This window comes from Xenopus tropicalis, chromosome 4, assembly GCF_000004195.4.
Source record: "Xenopus tropicalis strain Nigerian chromosome 4, UCB_Xtro_10.0, whole genome shotgun sequence".
Classification (NCBI taxonomy): domain Eukaryota; kingdom Metazoa; phylum Chordata; class Amphibia; order Anura; family Pipidae; genus Xenopus; species Xenopus tropicalis.
This window is the reverse complement of record NC_030680.2, coordinates 118,529,873-118,550,751: the sequence shown is the minus strand read 5'-3', so window position 1 is coordinate 118,550,751 and position 20,879 is coordinate 118,529,873. Positions and strand designations below refer to the sequence as shown.

At 38.3% G+C, this 20,879-nt stretch overlaps 2 protein-coding genes across 9 annotated transcripts in view; one reads left to right on the top strand and one right to left on the bottom strand.

Annotated features, from left to right (window-relative positions):
• kifap3 (kinesin-associated protein 3) overlaps positions 1–10,197 on the bottom strand; it is a 69,582-nt gene extending 59,385 nt beyond the window's left edge. The window contains 4 exon segments of one of the 2 annotated variants that reach the window (NM_001097406.1): positions 3,174–3,328; positions 5,760–5,851; positions 5,854–5,891; positions 10,026–10,101. In NM_001097406.1, the coding sequence (NP_001090875.1) occupies positions 3,174–3,328; positions 5,760–5,851; positions 5,854–5,868 (262 nt within the window). In that variant the 5' untranslated portion in view covers positions 5,869–5,891; positions 10,026–10,101. 2 annotated transcript variants of the gene reach the window in all.
• Positions 10,198–10,265: 68 nt separating this feature from the next.
• LOC100145493 (uncharacterized) overlaps positions 10,266–20,879 on the top strand; it is a 29,157-nt gene continuing 18,543 nt past the window's right edge. Inside the window, exons 1-4 of one of the 7 annotated variants that reach the window (XM_012960623.3) lie at positions 10,284–10,388; positions 12,923–13,074; positions 13,585–13,722; positions 13,933–17,398. In XM_012960623.3, the coding sequence (XP_012816077.1) occupies positions 13,944–16,265 (2,322 nt within the window). In that variant the 5' untranslated portion in view covers positions 10,284–10,388; positions 12,923–13,074; positions 13,585–13,722; positions 13,933–13,943 and the 3' untranslated portion in view covers positions 16,266–17,398. 7 annotated transcript variants of the gene reach the window in all.

The window sequence follows — 20,879 nt, the reverse complement described above, 5'->3', positions numbered from 1 at the left end:
TATACATACTTATCTTTCTACTAAGGCTCTCTGCTATTTATTTTCCATTCTGTCATTCATACCACTGCCTGGTTCCTAGGTTAAAAGAGACCTTAGAAACCAAATAATAGCTGCCATTATAAACTGTTTGCTGAACAAAAAATAAGCAATAAAAAAGGCCGACCTATTGCAAACTAACTCAGATTAAGTCTGCTTTATACTAAAAGTTAGTTTTAGGGAGAAGACACATGGAGCTACTAGCAGCAGCTATTTGTCACGGAAAGGGAAATCATTTCAAAAAGAAGAATTATTTGTTTATAATGGAGTCTATGGGAGACAGCCGTCCCCTAATTTGGAGCGTTCTGGATAACGGGTTTCAGCATAACAGATCCCTTTCCTGTATCCATTATATAATAAAAATAAACTAAAAAATAGTGAAATATATGATTGTTTTAAATCCTGTATGGAGATCTGTTAAGCCAGAATGGTCAAATTACATACATAGCTCTAACGCTAACATTCTTTGGTACGTTTGCCTCTCTCCTGTGTTCCTTATTTATGTTTAAACAAACAAAGGGCATTGATCTTAGACAATTCACACATAACATGCAAGCCATCACAGGGCATAGGGAATACCAGCGCTGGCCAGTTTGTGTCCCAAGTCATGTTATGTTTCTTAGCCTGCCCATGGGCTCTACTGCTGTCACTTCATTTTCCCATAATTTGGTCCAGAAACATTTTTTTTTTTAGCTTTGTTGGATAACATTCCCACTGCTTGTGAAAAGATGGACAGCACAGCTGTTTCCAAACAGTTACATTCATAAAGAGGTCAGAAACCACAGACACATTTAATCCCTGTGTATTGCAGTGGCTTCAGTCACAATGCTATGGGAACCTTTCAATCCGCCCAAAGGCACAGAACATAATTCCACAACTTGCTTCTGCACTAGGATATTATATTGGTTCCTTAACTCTGCTAAACATTTTCTGTGTTCCTATTACAGGCTTAGTTGGCCTTTCCTTTTTTGTCCCAAATATTATTTCAAACCGTGTCTGTGACATTTACACTGCCGTGAAAACATTTAATAAAATATCACCCTTTTCGTTTAATGCTAACCAAAAGCAGGATGACATTTCATCACGGTATTTTTCTTCAGCTCATCTTACAAAAATGTTACTGTTCTTTCCCAGTGTTGGCTTTATAGCAGCAACTAAGTCAGAGCATCGTCACCCGCTGGACTGGATGATACTGAGCAGGAAATGAAACACTGGCTTACATTAAGCTCGTGCGAAGTGGTAAAAACAGCCTTGAAAACAAAGTATGGGTTTAACCGAGAAAGACTTTGCACTTCGAGGGGAAGAACACACAAATATAGGAATTTAGAAATATCACATAAAAAAATACTAGTTATTCAGCAAAACATTTCAACCTGTGAGCGTTTCCCAGCTGGTTTTAACTAGGAGACATTAAATGACAATACATAAAAAAAAGAGGAGAATTCTATTGAAGCAGCTCTTTGGGAAGCATTAGTGCGCTCAGTTAATATTAAACCTTTTTTTTAGTGTTATTGTTATTAAAAGCTTAGAGAAAAGACTGAAGAGTCTTGAATTCTGCCAAGCATTCCATAAAAAAAAACAGAAAGCCTAGCAAATACTTACATTATTATTATTTTGAACAAAATGCAGGCTGCATCTATTACAATTTTAAAAGCACATCAAATAGCTTACTTGTAAGCTCCAGATAGAGAATAAAGCCAGACCACCTGGACTAAAAATTTATAGGTGAAATCCTTTCGGATAATACCCCAAAACACAATAACCAATAATAGCATTGTAAAGAACATAATGAACCCATGTTTTGCCCGTGAGAGGAAAACCAAAGAATACTGGTTTTATAGTCTCTGAGACATTATTACATATACTACCTACAGCACACAGAGCAGAAAGCTGAGGGTTTTTTTTTTTTTATTGTTAAAACAAAGTGCAAGCAAAAAAAGTGCATAAAGTATGTTATTGTAACAAAAAGAATGCAGATAAGCAACAATTTGCACTATATTCTATAACACATGTATGTGTGCACTTAGTCCAGTACAGAATCAGGTTATGTAACAAAAGCATGAAGTCCTTGTGGCCTGTTTGTTAAAAGGGTAGTTCACCTTAATTAACGAATTATGTTGTAGAATGGATAATTCTTAGCAACCTTTCAAAAGGTCTTCATTTTTATAGTTTTTGAATTATTTGCCTACTTCTTCTGAATGTTTCCAGCTGTCAAATGGGGGTCACTGACCCCAGTAGCCAAAAAACTATTGCTCTGTGAGGCTACATTTTTATTGTTATTGCTACTTTTTATCACTTTTCTTTATATTCAGGCCTAGGATAGGATAATTTGCTAGGATAATTTGTACCCTAGCAACCAGATAGCTGCTGAAATTCCAAACTGAATAGCTACTGAACAAAAAGCTAAAAGGATTTTAATGAATGAAAGTAAGGTTTTCTCTTAGCTGTGCATTCTTGCTCATGCTGACAAATGCAGCCCTCACTACACTTTATACAAAATGCCAGTGTCTCTTTGGCCTTGCTCTTAAAGGAACAGTAACACCAAAAAATGAAAGTGTATAAAAGTAACTAAAATATAATGTGCTGCTGCCCTGCACTGGTAAAAGTTGTGTGTTTACTTCAGAAAGTCTACTATAATTTATATAAATAAGCTGCTATGTAGCCATGGAGGCAGCCATTCAAAGGAGAAAAGGCACAGGCACATAGCAGATAACAGATAAAACATTATTGTATTCTACAGAACTTATCTGTTATCTGCTATGTAACCTGTGCCTTTTCTCCTTTTTTCCAGCTTGAGTGGCTGCCCCCGTGGCTACACAGCAGCTTATTATATAAATTATAGTAGTGTTACTGTAACAAACACACCAGTTTTACCAGTGCAGGGCAACAGTGCATTATATTTTTATTACTTTAAAGCTCTTTCATTTTTTGGTGTTACTGTTCCTTTAATTGTGAAGCTATATTGAAAACTTTGAAAGTTCTAGATGAATGGAGGATGTGTGCACTTTTTTTAAAAATTAATAAATAAACCCCCAGGAATCAGATAGGGAATCAAACTAATTACACAGGCAGACTCTACACTTCAAAGGTTCATAAAACTGTGACGAAGGAGCCACTATCAGTTTTGCAGATCTTACCTTTACTTTGCAATCCCTCTCTACGGTTCTGGAGGTAATAAAGCAGCTGCTCCACTTCTGCAAGTTTAGATGGGTGAATAAGTTTGCATTCATCCACCACTTTCCGTGCAAGAGAGGAAATATCTGTATTGGCATTGAGACTTTTCAGACGAATGCTAAATGAATAAAAAAAATAAAGCAATCAAGTTGGTGTCTGTATTTCATGTGTTATTTACATTAACCTTGGTTAATGTGCCAGGCTTCCCCAGACAGGTCATACAATTAGAAATAATAATTTTGTATTTAAATACTAGAACATCTGCCTTTATGTCAACATCCTCAAACACCTTCACTAGGGCTGGAACTAGGGGTAGGCAGCTGCCTAGGGCGCAGTTATGGGAAAAATGAAACCTTCATAGACTCCCTGCTCACCTACCCCTGTCTTGCTGTAAGTTCACACACAGGAGAGCAGAAGCGATCCACAAGGGTGGAGGAAGGAGGGTAACATTGGTGCTACCACTGATGTTCTGTGCTTTGGTGCGACAGGCAGGCAGTGGGCGTTCAGGTGATCAGGCCAAGAGGTACTTGCCTTGGGCAAAAAGTACCTCTTGGCCCAGCACTGACCTTCACCACTATGTGGTTATTGGGCTGTGTTTTGTCTCCATTACAGTGAACTTAAGGGGACGTAGGGTTTTGAAATAACTAAGTATACTTTCATATGTCCTCATAAAGTTATATGTACAGTACCAATATTTAATATATATTCATATGGGAGAGTAATATAACTGCCTAGCTTTCTAAAAAAGTGTATAATTATGTAAAAGGATCTGAACCACCAAAATGTGGTTCTGTGGTATCGTAGTCCTCTCTTCCCAGCCCCTTACTGCCCTGAACTTCACCAAAAGTAGTAAATTAGTGCAAGCATGTAGCAAATGGGCCAGCAGGGGGTGAGGGAAGTGACTGTTAGCAAAGGGGGGCCCGCAAAAAATCTTCAGAGGTGCCTGGCGCAAACACTAGCCATGGGGACAGCTGTTCAATGAAATAAGACTAAATGACACAGGTTAGATAACAGATAAGCTCTGTAAAACAATATTGTACTCTACAGAGCTCCTCTGTTATTTAACCTGTGCCTTTTCTCCTTTCTCCAGCTTTAACAGCAGCCCCCATGCCTACACAGCAGCTTATTTATATAAACTATAGTCTTTCTGAAGCAAACACAAAACATTTACCAATGAAGGGTAACAGTATATTATTTTATAATTACTAATCGGAATATTATATATATATATATATATAGCATTACTGGTCTTTTAAACAGAAACATTTGGTTAAAAACAGAAAACACCAGTTGAAATAAAGTTCTTTTACAACATAAAGAGGATTTAAGAAAACCAAATGAAAATAAACTTTCTTTTTAAAGTTCTTCTACTCTGGTTTCCTTTACTGATATAATTTAAACCTGTTTGCATGCTTTAAATCTAGTGTAATATTCATTTGAATATGTATAGAAGACTCAGTTAACCAAAGTCTGCCATCCAAATATGGTCAAGCAGCTGGGCAACTCCAGAATGTGGGTTAGGCCAAAAACTGGTACAAGGGTGCTTTTAGCATCTGGTCAACACTTAAGTGTGGGTTAGACTGAGCACTGGCAATTTCTTTCTGTGTTTTGTGTACAAATTGTAGTCAAATATTGCTTCTAGCTGCTATTCAGCCTTTAGTACGAGGAACTACTTACAGGTCTACACCTGTAAGTAATGGGGATTAAACGTTGCAAAAAATGCCCTGCAGACAGAATGGGAAAAGGCAGTGTAGGATTCACATATAATTAGGGATTATGGCGTGACATGTGAGTTTACATATTTTGGCTTAAGTGTGGTACTAACACATCAGTTTTGTAACAGTCTGCCCAATTTCAACCATTCTGCCTGGCCATCAAGGCAGGTATGTGTCTATATCCTATTTTTCTCGCTTGTGCATCTTGTCAGTGGGTGCATGGTACATCAGTAGATGAGCGAAAGGAGCTGTAGCCTAGCTTTACTTACTGTCAGACCCAATCCTTTGGGTCTTTGGCTCACACTAAAGAGACAATAGTATTTGGCCATAGTTATGCATGATCTCACTGTACACAAACCATTCAGTCAGCCTATAGGCTGATCAGTTTAATAGGTTCAATGTCAGCCAGTGTGTGTAGTTAAAGGAGAAGTAATAAGATTAATCAGTGGGTGCACCAATTTGTGAAGAACACCCCAGTGAGTATAATTGCTTATTTTAGACTACAGTCCAGCACTCCTCTTTGTTGAAAAACACACCTGTTCAGGGTACTATCATAGTAAGCACTGCACATCTATCTTTTCAACTGTGCCAGTAGGTTGGTGTTATCAGCGCATGCACATGCAGCAGAGTAAAATCAGAACTTATGCTAAATTTTTCCTGTCGTGTTTCCCATCCCATTAAAGTGAAACAAGGTGGCGGTTTGGTGCTCACTAGAATAGATTATAATCACCAGGGCAGCCAAAAATTGGCACTCTTAATAACGCTTTCCTTTAATGCATACAGTCAGATATAGAACTGGAAAAAAAACAAAAAACCAAATGCACGGTAACCTACATTTTTTGACACTCTTTACGTTCCCCAAGCATGGTATCTCCTCGCTCTCCAAGAATTGTGGCTTCCACTTCATAGTGAACAACAAGGGCCTTTTCAGTTGGATGGACATCTATGTTACCCTCTTTCACTTTCCTGAAAGGAATATGTAATATTAAATGAATATTCCAGACAGCATTAATGTAACATGCTATAGTAATCTTTTCCATTTCAACTGCATTTCTTCAGGATGACCTGGTGGCATCAGTTCCAGTATGTAGTCCTTCTGGCATTGAGTGCTTGTGGCATGTGTAGCTGATGTTAGGTAATACATTAGCAATGCTGGTAATACGGGATCAATGACTGTAAGAGCCACAAATACCACAGGAACTGAGAACCACCTTTGAGAAAAAAGAAACAGTATCATCAAAACATGAAAGTGCTTTAAAGTAATTAGAATTTAATGTACTATTGCCCTGCACTGCTAAAGTTCTGTTTCCTTCAGAAATACTGCTATAGTGTATATAAATAAGCTGCTGTAAGGCCAAGGGGGGCATTTAAGTTGGCAAAAGAAAAAAAAAAGGCACAGGTTACTTAGAAGATTCAGATAAATTCTGTAGAATACAATGGTGTTTTACAGAGCTTACCTGTTACATGTTATGAAACCTGTTTCATTTAGACCTATTACCCCCCGGCTACACAACAGCTTAGTTTATATAAATTATAGTAGTATTTGTGAAGCAAACACACAACTTTTATTAGTACAGACCAACAGTACATTATCTTTTAATTCAGTGCGGTCCAACTTCTGTGGTACCGAGGGCCGGAATTTTTCCGACCTACATGGTGGAGGGCCGATAATGGAAGCCAGTTAGGCCACTCCCCTTTTTGAAACCGCACCCACTTGAAACCACACCCATGTTATCACATGACCATACCCATATTAATGGTTGTAGTACAGCAAAAACCTGCCATACTCTGCCTTCCCTACCCTGACTGTGTGTGCCATACTCTGCCTGCCCTACCCTGCCTGTGTGTGCCATACTCTGCCTTCCCTACCCTGCCTGTGTGCCATACTTTCACTGTGTGTGCCATTCTTGGCTGGTTTGTGCCATACTTGGCCTGTGTGTGCCATACTCTGCCTGTCCTACCCTGCCTGTGTGTGCCATACTCTGCCTTCCCTACCCTGCCTGTGTGTGCCATACTCTGCCTTCCCTACCCTGCCTGTGTGTGCCATACTCTGCCTTCCCTACCCTGCCTGTGTGTGCTATACTCTGCCTTCCCTACCCTGCCTGTGTGTGCCATACTCTGCCTTCCCTACCCTGTCTGTGTGTGCTATACTCTGCCTTCCCTACCCTGCCTGTGTGCCATACTTTCACTGTGTGTGCCATTCTTGGCTGGTTTGTGCCCTACCCTGCCTGTGTGTGCCATACTCTGCCTTCCCTACCCTGCCTGCGTGTGCCATACTTTCACTGTGTTTGCCATTCTTGGCTGGTTTGTGCCATACTTGGCCTGTGTGTGCCATACTCTGCCTGCCCTACCCTGCCTTTGTGTGTGCCATACTCTGCCTTCCCTACCCTGCCTGTGTGAGCCATACTCTGCTTGCCCTATGATGCCTGTGTGTATGGCACACACAGGCAGCCTACAGTGACACAATGCTGGCACTGCTACTACAGTCTGCACAATAACTATATATTAAAAAACTTTTTAATTGAAGTACCACCTCAGTATATGTTCTTTTTGTAGTATGCAGGGATTATTTGTGGGTTTCTACTGGTCCTGAGGTGTGAACAGGGGAACAATATGGGTGATTACAGCCCAAGCCTGAGGTGTGAACACTGCAGGGGGTGAACAATGCAGAGATTAAAAGGTGTGAACAACACAGGGGATTACATATTTAAACAATACAGGGGGATTACAGCCTGAATCTGAGGTGAGAACCATGCAGGGGCCAGTTAATCTCAGTACTGATACCATTTAAAGCTTACACAAGAGTAAGCCATCAAAGCAGCCAGACAGGTGGGGGGCCACACAGAGGGGGGTCACCAGTTGGACAGCACTGTTTTAATTTATTTGATACACTGTATACACTTTTTATGATGTCACTGTTTCACTTAACTGTGTTCCTAAGGATTTACTTCACAGGTGATTTGTGTCCAATTACACTAAAACTTTATTTATTTATTATGAGTATGGCTGATAACGTTGGTCCAGTATCAAGAGGATCTATACAAAAAGATGTACAAAAAAAAAGCTTCATAGTTCTGCAGAGTGCCATGCTCAGAGTTATTTTCATTGTAAACCCCAGCATGTATGAAGGTGTCATTAGAAAAGCCTGCTCTTTGTGTTTGGCATAGCTGGTATTGTCACAGTTTGGCTACACCACCACCCTCTCTTCTCTCTTAGCCTTCAAGTTGTATTAAACAGCATACAGCTGCAGGTCAAGTGCTCAAAGCACATGGTTCAGGACTTAACAATTAAATAAAGCAGTAAACTAAACATTGATGGTAGCATAAAAGGAGACATACCATAAACAATAACATAGGTATTCCTTAGCATTTTCCTTAATACAACTTATCTCTTTAGGGAATAGTGGCTCTTTAAAAAATGTAATGGTGAAAATCAAATACAACGTGTAAAAATGTTTACACAGCGTTCAAACATTTGTATTTACATTAGATACTTGCTAGGGCCAAGAGGAATGTTATTACACAGTTGGAAGTGCTACAATTGTCAATTTGCATTTGAACTGTTTCATAGCTTTACGGTCACCTGGTTAGGACTTTGCACATTACATTTAACCCAACCCAACAAAGCTATACTTTCTAGTTTAATAACTGACAGATACCAACCCTACAGCAGGTGCCTAGTATGTACTGTGCCTATACCTGCGTAGCTTATTCTCTGGCTAAACTCCCAGCCACTTACCGTGACTATAAAAATAATTTTGGGAAATCAAATGCTTTTTGATTAACACTTTGCAGTGACTGCTTCCTTTTAAATCATTCATAAAGGTTAAGCAACAAGCCTAAAATTGTTCACATTATCCACAGTTAAAAATCCCATGCAAAGGCAACACATGGTGCTGGATTATACAATGGAAACTTTAAGACAGAGGCCGGCAGGTCCCTACCTAACATATATGTTGACATGTAAAGAACGCTTAATGAAAAAGCCAGGTGTTCCCTGCAATAGTAGCTAACCTGCTGACAGGTTCTAAAAACCATGCCTCAACATTTTTACAGGGCAGGTAACATTTATTTAGGTTCCAGAATATGTCAGCAGATGTCAACAGCAAAAGTTTGATTTATATTTGGAGAGTCAATTGCTATTCTATAATGGTGGCAGGTATGTGGTTAGCATATGATTTGATTAACAAGTGTTTAAAATGAAATAACTTTCTGGATTCTTTGCTGCAGCAGTTTAGAAACTGAAGTCCAGGTTAAGGTAAATGATGCAACTGTGTTTGGTACAAACTGTACTTTCTTCCATTCAATACTTATACATAATAAATAAATAATCACATGTTGTATAACCAGTACAGATGGGGGGGGGGGGGTAGCATTAAATCAGAAGACGTGCACTACACCTGGGTGTAAAGGGGCTAAACCTATACTATATGGAGAAAGTCAATAATGTCAATATTTTAAAGAATCATACAAAAATAGACTGTAATATAAATTACAAAAGCACGCAACAGAAGAACATATCTATATCCAGATCTATTTGTTTATCCATGAAATCGAAGGCCCAAAGGAAGGAATACAGAACTACACTGTCCTGCACAATATAAAAGAGTCCTGCCACTCTGTTTATACCTTTACTATCTAAAACTCTGCAGAGAATTTTTGGAGAAGCTGGGTGTTGGCAAACCCTGCTCCAATGCAAAAATGGCACTTGGTCAGACACACACACACACACACTTCTTTCTGCAATGATGGGCTCCAGACCCACTTTGCACTTGTATCTTGCACATTAATGCATAAAGCCCAGTATAGATACAAGGGCCATGGATGCCAAGACTGATGCCCAAACAATCTGTATCCAATAAGGAAGATGTGAAATTGCACACAGAAGCACATCTGCACTTTGTGGGGTCTAGTTAGAATTATAAGGGGAAAAGCTGGCCAGTCAGCACTAGGTGAGACTTGTATGTGCTAAGAGAGATGGTGGGGCGACCCAGCTTCCCCAACAATAGCTACAACCTAGCCTTTAGTTTCCCTGTGTAACACTCGATTGAGAAGCATTGTAGTATTGTCCCTCCGTTGCCCTTATGTGCAGCTCTGTCACCTCTTTAGAAACCGGGCATCGTCCGACTGCATGTTGCTGCTACCAGTGACCCAGGGCCTGTCTGGGCTCTCCTGTCTCCGGGTACCGATGATGATAAATGGGCGGGGTGCACGAATCAGTTTGTCACTGTTACCAGGGTAAGCACAAGCTACGAGAACCCCGCCCACGTCTCTAACAATGCACTCATTCCCTTCTACGCAGGCGCAAACATCTCACGTTAGCTTACGTTACGTAGGAAGTGCGGCTAATGCCATCTTTAATATGGGCTTACAAAACCCGCTGCGAAAAAGGTTTGGCTGAAGTGTTCTGTGGGATGTATGATTGGTTCCGGTTTGCATGCGTACGTTGGTTCTATACCGACAGGTACGTAGGCACATTTATAAACGCCTTGTTGTTTGGGTATTGATGTGTATCTGAACTAAATAGCAAGAAGTGTTTCATTTAATTCTTTACAATAAGTCCAGGTTAGATGTAGGGAACAAATTATACTCTGAACACTCCTGAACACATCACCAGTAATGCTTCACTCCACTTATTACACAGCATGATATATATACCCCATAGACACTCTCATGATTTGTGTGTTAGGCCCCTACTCTGCTGTACCTACTCGCCTCTGTTGGAGAGCAGGGCAGAGAGGGGGTTTGCCATGGGATCCCACTGTTCTATGGACTCCTTGGGGGCAAAATGTGCCCTCATGTACAATTTGTTAAGATATTCTATTTAACATATTGGGAATGGCCCGCCTGAACTCCTTCAGCTGTCTGTTGCACATAATATAACTGTGACATTCTGCAGTGTATAATAATGTAGTGCTGGTTGGTACAGGGGAAGAGAGGGTCCTGCTCAGTAGTGTTTACAAAAAAATCTATATAGGCTAAAAGAGCATGCTCAGCTATGTTTCCCATAGGTGAATGTGTTCTCTTCTGCAGTCAGACGTTCAAATGGCAGTGTGTGCAGTGATGGATTAGGGCAGGGACCCCCAACCTTTCTTGCTTGTGAGCCACAGTCATATGTAGAAATACTTGGAGAGCTACACAAGCATCATAAAAGTTCATGGAGGTGCCAAATAAGGGCTGTGATTGGTTATTAGGCAGCCTCTATGCACACTATCAGCTTACAGGGGGCTTTATTTGGTAGTAAATCTTGTTTTTATCCAACCAAAACTTGCCCCCAAGTCAGGAATTCAAAAATAACTACCTGGTTTGGGGGGACTGAGAGCAACATCCAAGGGGTTGGTGAGCAACATGTTGCCCCTGAGCCACTGGTTGGGGATCACTGGATTAGGGTATAGGTACTGTATTGTTATTTGCTATCTGTCGTCTCACCGTTGAAGGCGTCCGAGCAAAATCTGCATTTAGAGCTGAATCGTCACGAAGAGGTACAATGCCTATTGTTCCTACCTCCATATCTGACGATTCAGCCCTGAATGTCAGTGGAGGGTGGGAACGAACTTTCCTGCGACCCATGGTAATTACATGGTGTATTGCCACCTTAACCAGGGATTCCTGCAAGAATCCACCTATAGTGAGTTTGGTGAGATGTGACAATGTTGGGGAGGAGGCACACTATTGGTGAAATCGACAGGCATGTTGATGGCAGTCATTTTACTTTTATACTTTTTCTTTGCACTGCTTTCTGAGCTGTCACGTAATTTAAACCTGAATTAAAGGGGTTGCTCAACCAGGCAGTGGTGTGAATGAGAGACTAGGAGATGAATAGGAAGATAAGTAATACAAAGTAACAATAACATTTTAGGCTCATAGAGTAATAGTGTTTTGGCTGCCAGGGTCAGTGACTTCCATTTGAAAGCTGGAAAGAGTCAGAAGGCAAATAATTCTATAGCATTATCAGTTGGTTGAAATTTTCCCCTTGTTTCCAGAACCAGATCAAAGGTATAATTGTCATCCACTTAAAAGTCTGCATGTCTGTGGATTGCTTGCAACACAGTTTTAAACCAGTAATGATGAAAGTTTAATTGACCACCTCCGGCAAGATCTCCTGTATTAAAGGGCCAAGAAACAATCTGTATTTTGTATTATCTTTTGGTTTTAATAGCACAGACATCCATTATGTATCAGCATATTTAGAACACATTTCAAAAGCTTATGCAGAAAAACTGGATTTTAGTATGAAGAGTTCTGTGGCACATTGGTGGAACTTTGGTCACATTTCCAAACTTTAAAGCTGCCTTCAGGTATCTGAAAACATTTATCCCCCTAACATAATAAAATAATAGGCAGGTAGCCAGTGCAGAGCATGTAGAAATTGGAGGCTTCTGATTGAAAAAGTTTTCCTACTAAATTAACCCCTGATGCTACATTGTGCATTCTGGTGGGGAGAGGTCAAAGATCAGCACAGAGGGTTTCATCTATATCCACCAGCACCAAGTAGGGAACTTATGGACGCATAACTTTGAAATGAGATTCTATTAAAGCATTTAGTCTAAGAAGACTCTAAGTGCTCATTACTACCCATTGCGTAATTCCACAGTTATTTATTTGACCAACAGCATATAGTGGGTGGTCTGTCCTGTGCAAAATAGCAGTTAAGCGCTCATTAGCTGCTTATTATCTGAAAATGCTAGCTGTATAGAACTTTGTACAGTGTAATTATATGGTAATGATGGTTTCGTGTGACTGTGCACACAAGCATAACCTGCATTGAGCCCTGTCATTTTATTCCAAGGATTACTGGAAATATTTTTCATCAAGTAAACCCTTGTTCAAAAGCTGGAAATATCTCAAGACTGTCATATATAAAAGCCTGTTTGGTAAATATTCTTCTAAATATTTACATTGAGGGTTACTAAATTATCTTCAGCAATTCTGTTCTTTGCAATATCAGTTTACTAGAAGTTTCTCCTCTCAACAATTGCTTTTTTGTGAAATTTTCAGGAGCAAGGAGATGTCTATTCTGACAGATCTGTGTTGCCAACAGAGACTGGAAGGCAATGAACAGATTGAAGCTTGTAGCGGTGAATACAAACAGAAGTTGTCCCGAGGAATAAACACTCAGTGAGCTGCATTTGTGTAAATGCAATATAAATGTAGGTTTGTTTACTGCTATTTTGTAATTTTCTTTAATCATAACCAGAAGAAGTTGGAGGCTGCTCTTACTAGTCCTTTAGATTGGCAGTGATAAGAAGGCTATCATTTGTGTCCTGTTGCGTATTGCATTGGTGAGAGACTTTATTCTTATTTATTTTTGCACATTTCTAGAAAGGGCAGGAAGTGTACTAATTAGAATGGTATATGTGTTGCTCCAGTGGGGTTCACTGTATTGATCCTTAGGTTCTGCCTTCATGTTTTATTCCCCCCCACTTTGTGATTATGGCTTTAACACCAAAGTGCATTTCTCTTTCACATATACCAAATAATTATTTTTTTTTACGCAAATTTAGAATCTGTCCTTTTGTTTTGGTAAAGAAAAAAGAATAAATGTTTCTTGTTGAATATCTAGTCAGGCAAGTATTAAAGCTCACATAAAATTCTGCTTTTGTAACTTCTTTAAAGGACACATTGTACTTATGGCTTTTTGTAAGAATCTATGACAATAGGTGCATTACAGAATGTTGAAAATGCTGACAGCAATCCAGTGGCTCCCTCAAGTTCAACTGACCATAAGGCATACCCAAAAATTCTCAGTAATAGCCTAAACATCAGGCTCTGGTGGTGTATATTTCTCCTGTCAGCAAGTAAGTTTCTGTGTTCCACATCAAATTTAAGGTGTCTGAGGAATGGGTTATTCTGTGCCTTTATAAATACTTATATGTATCATTATATAGTTGCTGTGTAATTTCTTTTTAAAATACTTTTTTTTAGATTTTGTTTTCTCATTTCAGTGCATGTTTGTTTAAATGTATATATTTATTTTATTAATTTATTTTATTTTTGCTGTTTTGCAGATTAAGCAATCATGCCAAAATGCATAGTGAAAGGATGTACCAATTATGGGCAAAGAAAAACTATGTTTCACAATGTTATTTTACATGTATTTCCAAAAAATCCAAACATCATAAAAACATGGCTTCAACAGTTCCCAGAGGGTTTTGGTGACATTGACACTGTGTGTCAAAAAATTATTGCGGGGAAAAAGACAGATGCCTACAGAATCTGCTCAGAACATTTTAGCACAGACTCATACTGTGTCCAGGGAAATAGATGGGTTTTAAGGAAAGATGCAATACCTACTATTTTTCCAGGAAAAGATTCTACTTCATCAGCTGATACAGCAAAACAGATACCAGGTCCAGTAGCTAGCATTCAAGTATCTGCCCCTTGTCCCAAAGATGTGCTTTTGTCACAGTATCCCTCTACCTCATCTTTCCAAAGTCACCCAGCTTTGCTAGTAAGTGCCCCGGTACCGAGCTCGAGTAACCTAACTTGTTTGCCAATAATTTCATCATTTATAAATTCACCTGAAATATCCTTTCCTGCCACTACTCCTCAAGCTGTCAAGACTGTTGATGTTGGAGTAAATACAGATTCTTTCATGAATAATGAAAATAATTGTGGCACTCATCAAAATTTTGGAATGTTTCCAGCCCTGACTGTAACCAAAGCAAAAAACAGTGAGGTTAAAAATGCTAGTTATTACCCCGACACTTCAAATAAAACACCATTATCAGATCCAGTTCCGAGCATTCATCAGTCTGTTACTCCACATCACACAAGTCATGAGTGGTATTCAGTATCTCAAAGAATCATATCCTCTCCTGCTGATATTAGTTATGACAAACCAGGTTGGGAGGAAGATGAAACAGCTCAACGATCTGTAAAATCAAAAGAAGAGTTGACCATTTTAAATGAAAATTGTGACTATAAAGTTACCTTTGATACTGAGGAACCTGTGGAAAAGCAATCAACGTCTTTAAATCCATTTGAGGAGAGCACTTTGTTAGTTTTTGAATCCTGCCTAGACAAATTATTAATGTCCTCAAGATGCTTAGGGGGTAAGAACTGTTCATCTGGTATAAAGCGAATCAAGAAGTATTATATAGGGTCATTTTTATCTGTAAGAGCTGTATGTCACAATGGTCATCATTTTCATTTATGGAATAGCCAACCCAGCAAAGGTCATCTAGCATATGGCAATATCCTACTCTCTGCTGCTGCTTTATTCAGCAAATCAAGTTTTGCCAATATATTTTCAGTGAATAAACTTCTCCGTATGAAGCAGATCACAGAATCTGCTCATTATCGCTATCAGCAGAATTTTCTGTTTCCCGTGATTAATCACCGTTGGAAAAAAGAACAACAAAACTTACAACTTGAATTTTCCAGAAAATCCCTGTGCCTGACTGGAGACAGTGCATCTAATAGCCCTGGGCCTTTACCAAAATATTGTTTATATACTCTAACAGAATCCACTACTAATAAAATTCTGAGTTTTAAGGTGGAACATTCTTCTCCAAGTACACCATCAAAAGCCCTTAAGAAAACAGCATTTAAAAAGACATTAGATGAAATCCTAGATAAGGAATTTTCTGTAGAAATGATATGTACAGATAGTCATAAGGCAATTGGTGAGATTATTCGGGAGGAGCATAGTGAAATAACGCATCGCTTTGACGCATGCCACTTTGCCAAATCTTTGCGCACAAAACTTGTAAAAGCAAGTCGAAGGAGAAACTGTGCAGAATTGTGTAGTTGGATTGACCCAACTGTGAATCATTTTTGGTGGTCCTTAAAAACATCTAATGGTAACGTAGAGTTGCTGTTAGAGAAATGGGCATCGTTGGTAAACCATGTTATTAATGTTCATGAATGGCCAGGCACAACCATACTGTATCATAATTGTGCTCATAGCCAGAGAGAAATGCCATGTGAAAGAAAATGGCTGCATAGAGAATCCACTGCCTTCAATACTTTCAGAAGCATTGTTTTATCCAAAAGGGTAATCTGCGATCTTTCAAATCTCTCTCATTTTTACCAAGCAAGACAAAATAAATGTTACCACAATGATATGCTGAAGTGTCATCCAAGACTATATCATGATTCCTCTGAGGCCATGCTAGCAAGAACAGAGCTTTCTGCTATGCACCATAATTTCATAACTGAAAGAGCACAAACACAATTAAAAACTGAGCTCCGGCACAGGCCTGGATTCTTCCGGGAAAATAAAGAAAGGCTAATAAAGTCTGTCGCCAAGACTACATCTAATGATTTCTTTCTAGATATTTTAAAAGATGTGGCCAGATATGTTAATGGTGAACTTGACATCAAGGTTCAGTCCTAGTACTTATTTTACAACCTTGCACTTGAGCAACCAACTAAAGTTGCAAAAATCTAAAAAAAAAATTATATATTTTTTAAATGGTTGGCATTGTAGGTTGGCAGGCTCTAAGAATGCATGCCGAAAGGCAAAAATTAAAACATTATTTTACAGTCTCAGCGGGCCTAGTTATCTGTTTTGTAACTCAGAACAAAAACAGTGAAACAAACTCTTTCAAACAAAACTATACCCATAGTTTCTATAAAAATGTATTGTATAAAACAGCTCATATGTAAAACCCTGCTTCATATAAAAAATCATTTTCATAAAAATATGTATTTTTTTATTAGTATGTGCCATGGGGTAATCCTAAATAAGGCCCAACCTCCGGGGTCATCATGGTGCACACAAACAGTATGTTCATGGTGCACACAGTAATATGTTCCATGGGGTAATCCTAAATAGAAAATTGCCATTTTAAATACTAAGGGCCGCCCCCTGGGATAATCATGGTGCACACAAACCGTATGTTCATGGTGCACACAGTAATATGTGCCATGGGGTAATCCTAAATAGAAAATTGCCATTTTAAGTACTAAGGCCCGCCTCCTGGGATCATCATGATGCACACAAACAAACCCAGGGCACACATACATGTTAGGTCACATCAGCCAATTAATGGATAGAGTTCTTGTTTTACTCCCACGCTATTTCCTGTTACAGTTAAACCTGCATTATTTCCTGTCAGGTGATCTCTGAGGGAGCACACAGCCCATCACTAAATGGCGGCTCAAGGCAAACAAAATTTAAAAGGGCAATATTTAATGATATATATTTAAGTTTGGAAAGATTCTTTTAAAGGTTAATCTTTAGAATGTTAATTATTGGTTGCTTAAGTATTTATACTGGGAGTATAGTTTTCCTTTAATAAACAGGTAATTTGCCAAAAAAATTAAAATTGCTGCACCCTGATTTGCATTCCCTTGATATAAAGCAACTTAAACCTGTGTTGTTTTGTTTCTTTTTTTAAACTGCAGTGGAGTGCATGTACATAAATATTTATACTTTGTTATTGTATAATACAAATGGTAATGTTTATAAAATGCAAAGTAGGAGAAAAGATATGTGTAAATAAACAATTTATAGTATTTTTCTTACATTTGTGTTCCATTTAATGAACGATTTTTACACTTTTCAACCAAATCATTTAGCTCTTACTTTAGTTTCCCACTGTTTCACTTCTATAACAGAGAATGTATCACTTCTATAACAGATACCCATTAACTATATGCAGTGATCTGCAAGAAATTGTAAAACAAACCTTATCCTTCATAAAAATAATAATAGAAAATGTCTCTATTCTGGAACATATCAATAAAACAGTACCAAAGTAAAATATGATCAGGTTGCTAAAATAAAATTCTGTTGTATCAGGTAAGCGATTACACCTCTTCTGCTCTTTTTTGGTAAGCTTGATAAAATTCCCAAGTTTAGCATCTTTGTTTTGTGTTTTATAAGATAATGGGTAAGTGCAAAACTGGTAGGATATAGGTTTGATTTGCTTATATTGCTGAGAGAGTTCCCCCTACCTGCAAAGCATATTTAGCTATTTTGACTCTCACCTAATTCCATAATACTTTAAGAAAATTTAATGTAGTCTGTGTACAACGTAGAATGTTTCTGCGTTCAAGTTTTTTTCTAAGAAATTTTAATGCTGTGTTTTGACTGTATTTGGGAGGTTAATCCAGTAAAGGTTTATCTGACACATTTATCTGCCACTCAGATGTTGATGGGTTTTAAAGATACCTTCATGTGATCTTAGGGGAATGTTGTGGGTTACAGCAGAAATAAGGTGGATTAAATCTTTGTATCCTGTGACTAAGGTGTTGTTGCAATGTATCATCTTAATTTAATAAGAGGGATTTCTTAAAGGGATGGCTTACCTTTAGCTTACCTTTTACTATGTTATACAATGGCCAATTCTAAACAACAATATTTTTTTTATAGTTTTTACATTATCTTCTTCTGACTCTTCAAATGGGGGGTCACTGACCCCAGCAGTTAAAAAACTATTGATCTGTGAGGCTACAATTTTTTTGTTACATTGTATAGCTCCTCTCCAATTCATAAACCAGTCTCTCACTCAAACCAAATCCTGGTTACTAAGGTAATTTGGACCCTAACAACCAGATAGCTGCTGAAATTCCAAACTGGAGAGCTGCTGAACAAAAAGTGAAATAATTAAAACCTAAAAATAATAAAAAATGGAGACCTATTGCAAATTGTCTCAGAATATTACTCTCTGCATTATACTAATAGTTAACTCAAAGGTGAACAACCCCTTTAAGATGATCAGTAATAGAATCATCCATGAAGTCTATATTAGTAACAATAATTCAGTCCTTGCTGGGACTGTGAACAAAAAAGAAACTTGACACCTATGGGCCCACATAGTCTTGTATTAGCCCTCTTTTTCAATGTTAAAGGATCTTGTTTGATGTTGATTTAGTAATAGTAATCCATGTAAGTTTGCATGTAGGAAATTCTATTTCTAGTGGCTGAAATTCAGATTATTGGAGAGGGGTTGACATTTCATCTGTATCTTAAGGAGTGCAAGTCAGGTTGTACAAAACCTTTTCTTTTTTATAGAGATCCTGATACTATTAGCTAAATATCACCATTTTTTCTTTATTTCAGCAACCACATGGGATTTTAACTGATATGTGTTGCTCTTGGTATGACCTCCTAATCAAAAACTGCAGCTCAGCTGGAGTTATTTCAAACTTAATCCAGATAATTTATAAACTGGGTGCTTACATACTGGGTCCGACATTTAAACAAGGGATGCCAGTTAATGATTATTGGTTCAAGCAGAGCTCACACTGTATACCTTGTGACCTGAGTGCAATAAGCCCCGAGTTCCATGCCAACGAAGGAGCACACTGCAAATCTCCGTCCAGAAAGAGAAGTTTAACACAGGCAGTAACTCACCTGATCCTTGTGGTGCTCTGGGTGCCAATGCGCCCATAGCCGAGGAGAAATGAGAATAAGGTGGTTTTAATGTTTTGATAAAGGTTTTTAATCATCATCTGGTGTGCAAGCCTTTTACAAACGAAAGTGCTCTTGGTATGACCATTTGAATATGGTCAAGTAGAAAGATCAGAGAATGGTCTAATCATTTGAAGCTTCAAGTGTAATCTTTGGGTACTAGTTAGGTTTCAAAAATATAAGTGAGGAAGATTTTTTCTAAGTGGCAGATACTGCACCTTTTGCATTTCTTTCCATTCCACTTTTTTCTTTTGTATTTTCTTTCCATTCCACCAGCTTTTTTTTTTTTTTTTAAAAGGTTTTGGGATGGAAGAAAATATTTCAGTGGGGTTCATTTAAATGGTTAAAGGTTGAAGAATTGTTTTTTTTCTTTTTGTAGTTTGTTTACATAGTAATTGAAAATAATCTTGTTTATGTCTGTTTCACACATATCTGTTTGCCTAGGGCTGTTTTGACATCTAAATATTTAAATTGTATTTTGATAAATTTGTTTTGATGGGAAGCACAATGCAACCTAGAATGCATCATTACCTCTGTGCCTTTTTAACATCCATCTCTGTCTTATCAAAGTAAAATAACTTGCCTAGCCTATTCTGGTAACAAACCTGACCTAATCATTATCAGCTGCTACAGAGATGTACGTGTTGACAATTCCGCTTCAATTGCTCCTGGGTGTCAGACCCCATTTAGTAACTCAAAATGATGAGATCTAGGAAAAAAGAAACCAAATGTTAGACTACTGTAGTGGAATCTGCCTGTAATTAATGTTTATCATGGATACAATATCATATATGTAAGGAACATTCTTGTACATCTTTCAACGCTGAAAAATTAGAGCAGTTTCTGGAATTTGTTAGACCACTGTACACATTAAAACTCTGAATGTCTCCTCCTTAACCCTTTGCCAGTAACGTCCACTTAAGTCATAGAAATCTTAAAAAATGTTCTATGATTGTAACTAATACATGGAATTGACAACCAGCACGTGGACAGGAAAAAGTGTTCCAACCATGGCAGGTCCCCTAGAGAGCACTGGTTGGGGATCACTGGTTTAAAGCTTTTATCCGCTTTACCAGTTTAGTTGCACGTCTCTGCACTCTCTCCAGCTCATTGATATCCTTCTTAAGGACTGGAGACCAAAACTGCACCGCATACTCAAGGTGAGGCCTTACCAGGGACCTATAAAGAGGCAAAATTATGTTTCCATCCCTTCAAATAATGTATTTTTATACAAGACAGCACTTTATTTGCTTTAGTAGCCACAGAATGGCACTGCCTGGAATTAGACAACTTGTTATTTACAAAAATCCCCAGATCCTTCTAAATGAAGGATCCCTCCAACTCCCTACAGCTTGCATATTATATTATTTCTACTAGTGCGTAACGTTAAACCTTATTTTCCATTTTGCAGTCCATTTTTTAAATTTTGTCAAATCGCTCTGCAAAGTGGCAGCATCCTGCATGGAACTTATAGTTTTGCACAATTTTAGTGTCATCAGCAAAAATAGAAACAGTACTTTCTATGCCCACCTCCAGGTCATTAATAAACAAGGAAAAAATCAAAGGACTAAGGACTGACCCCTGTGGTAC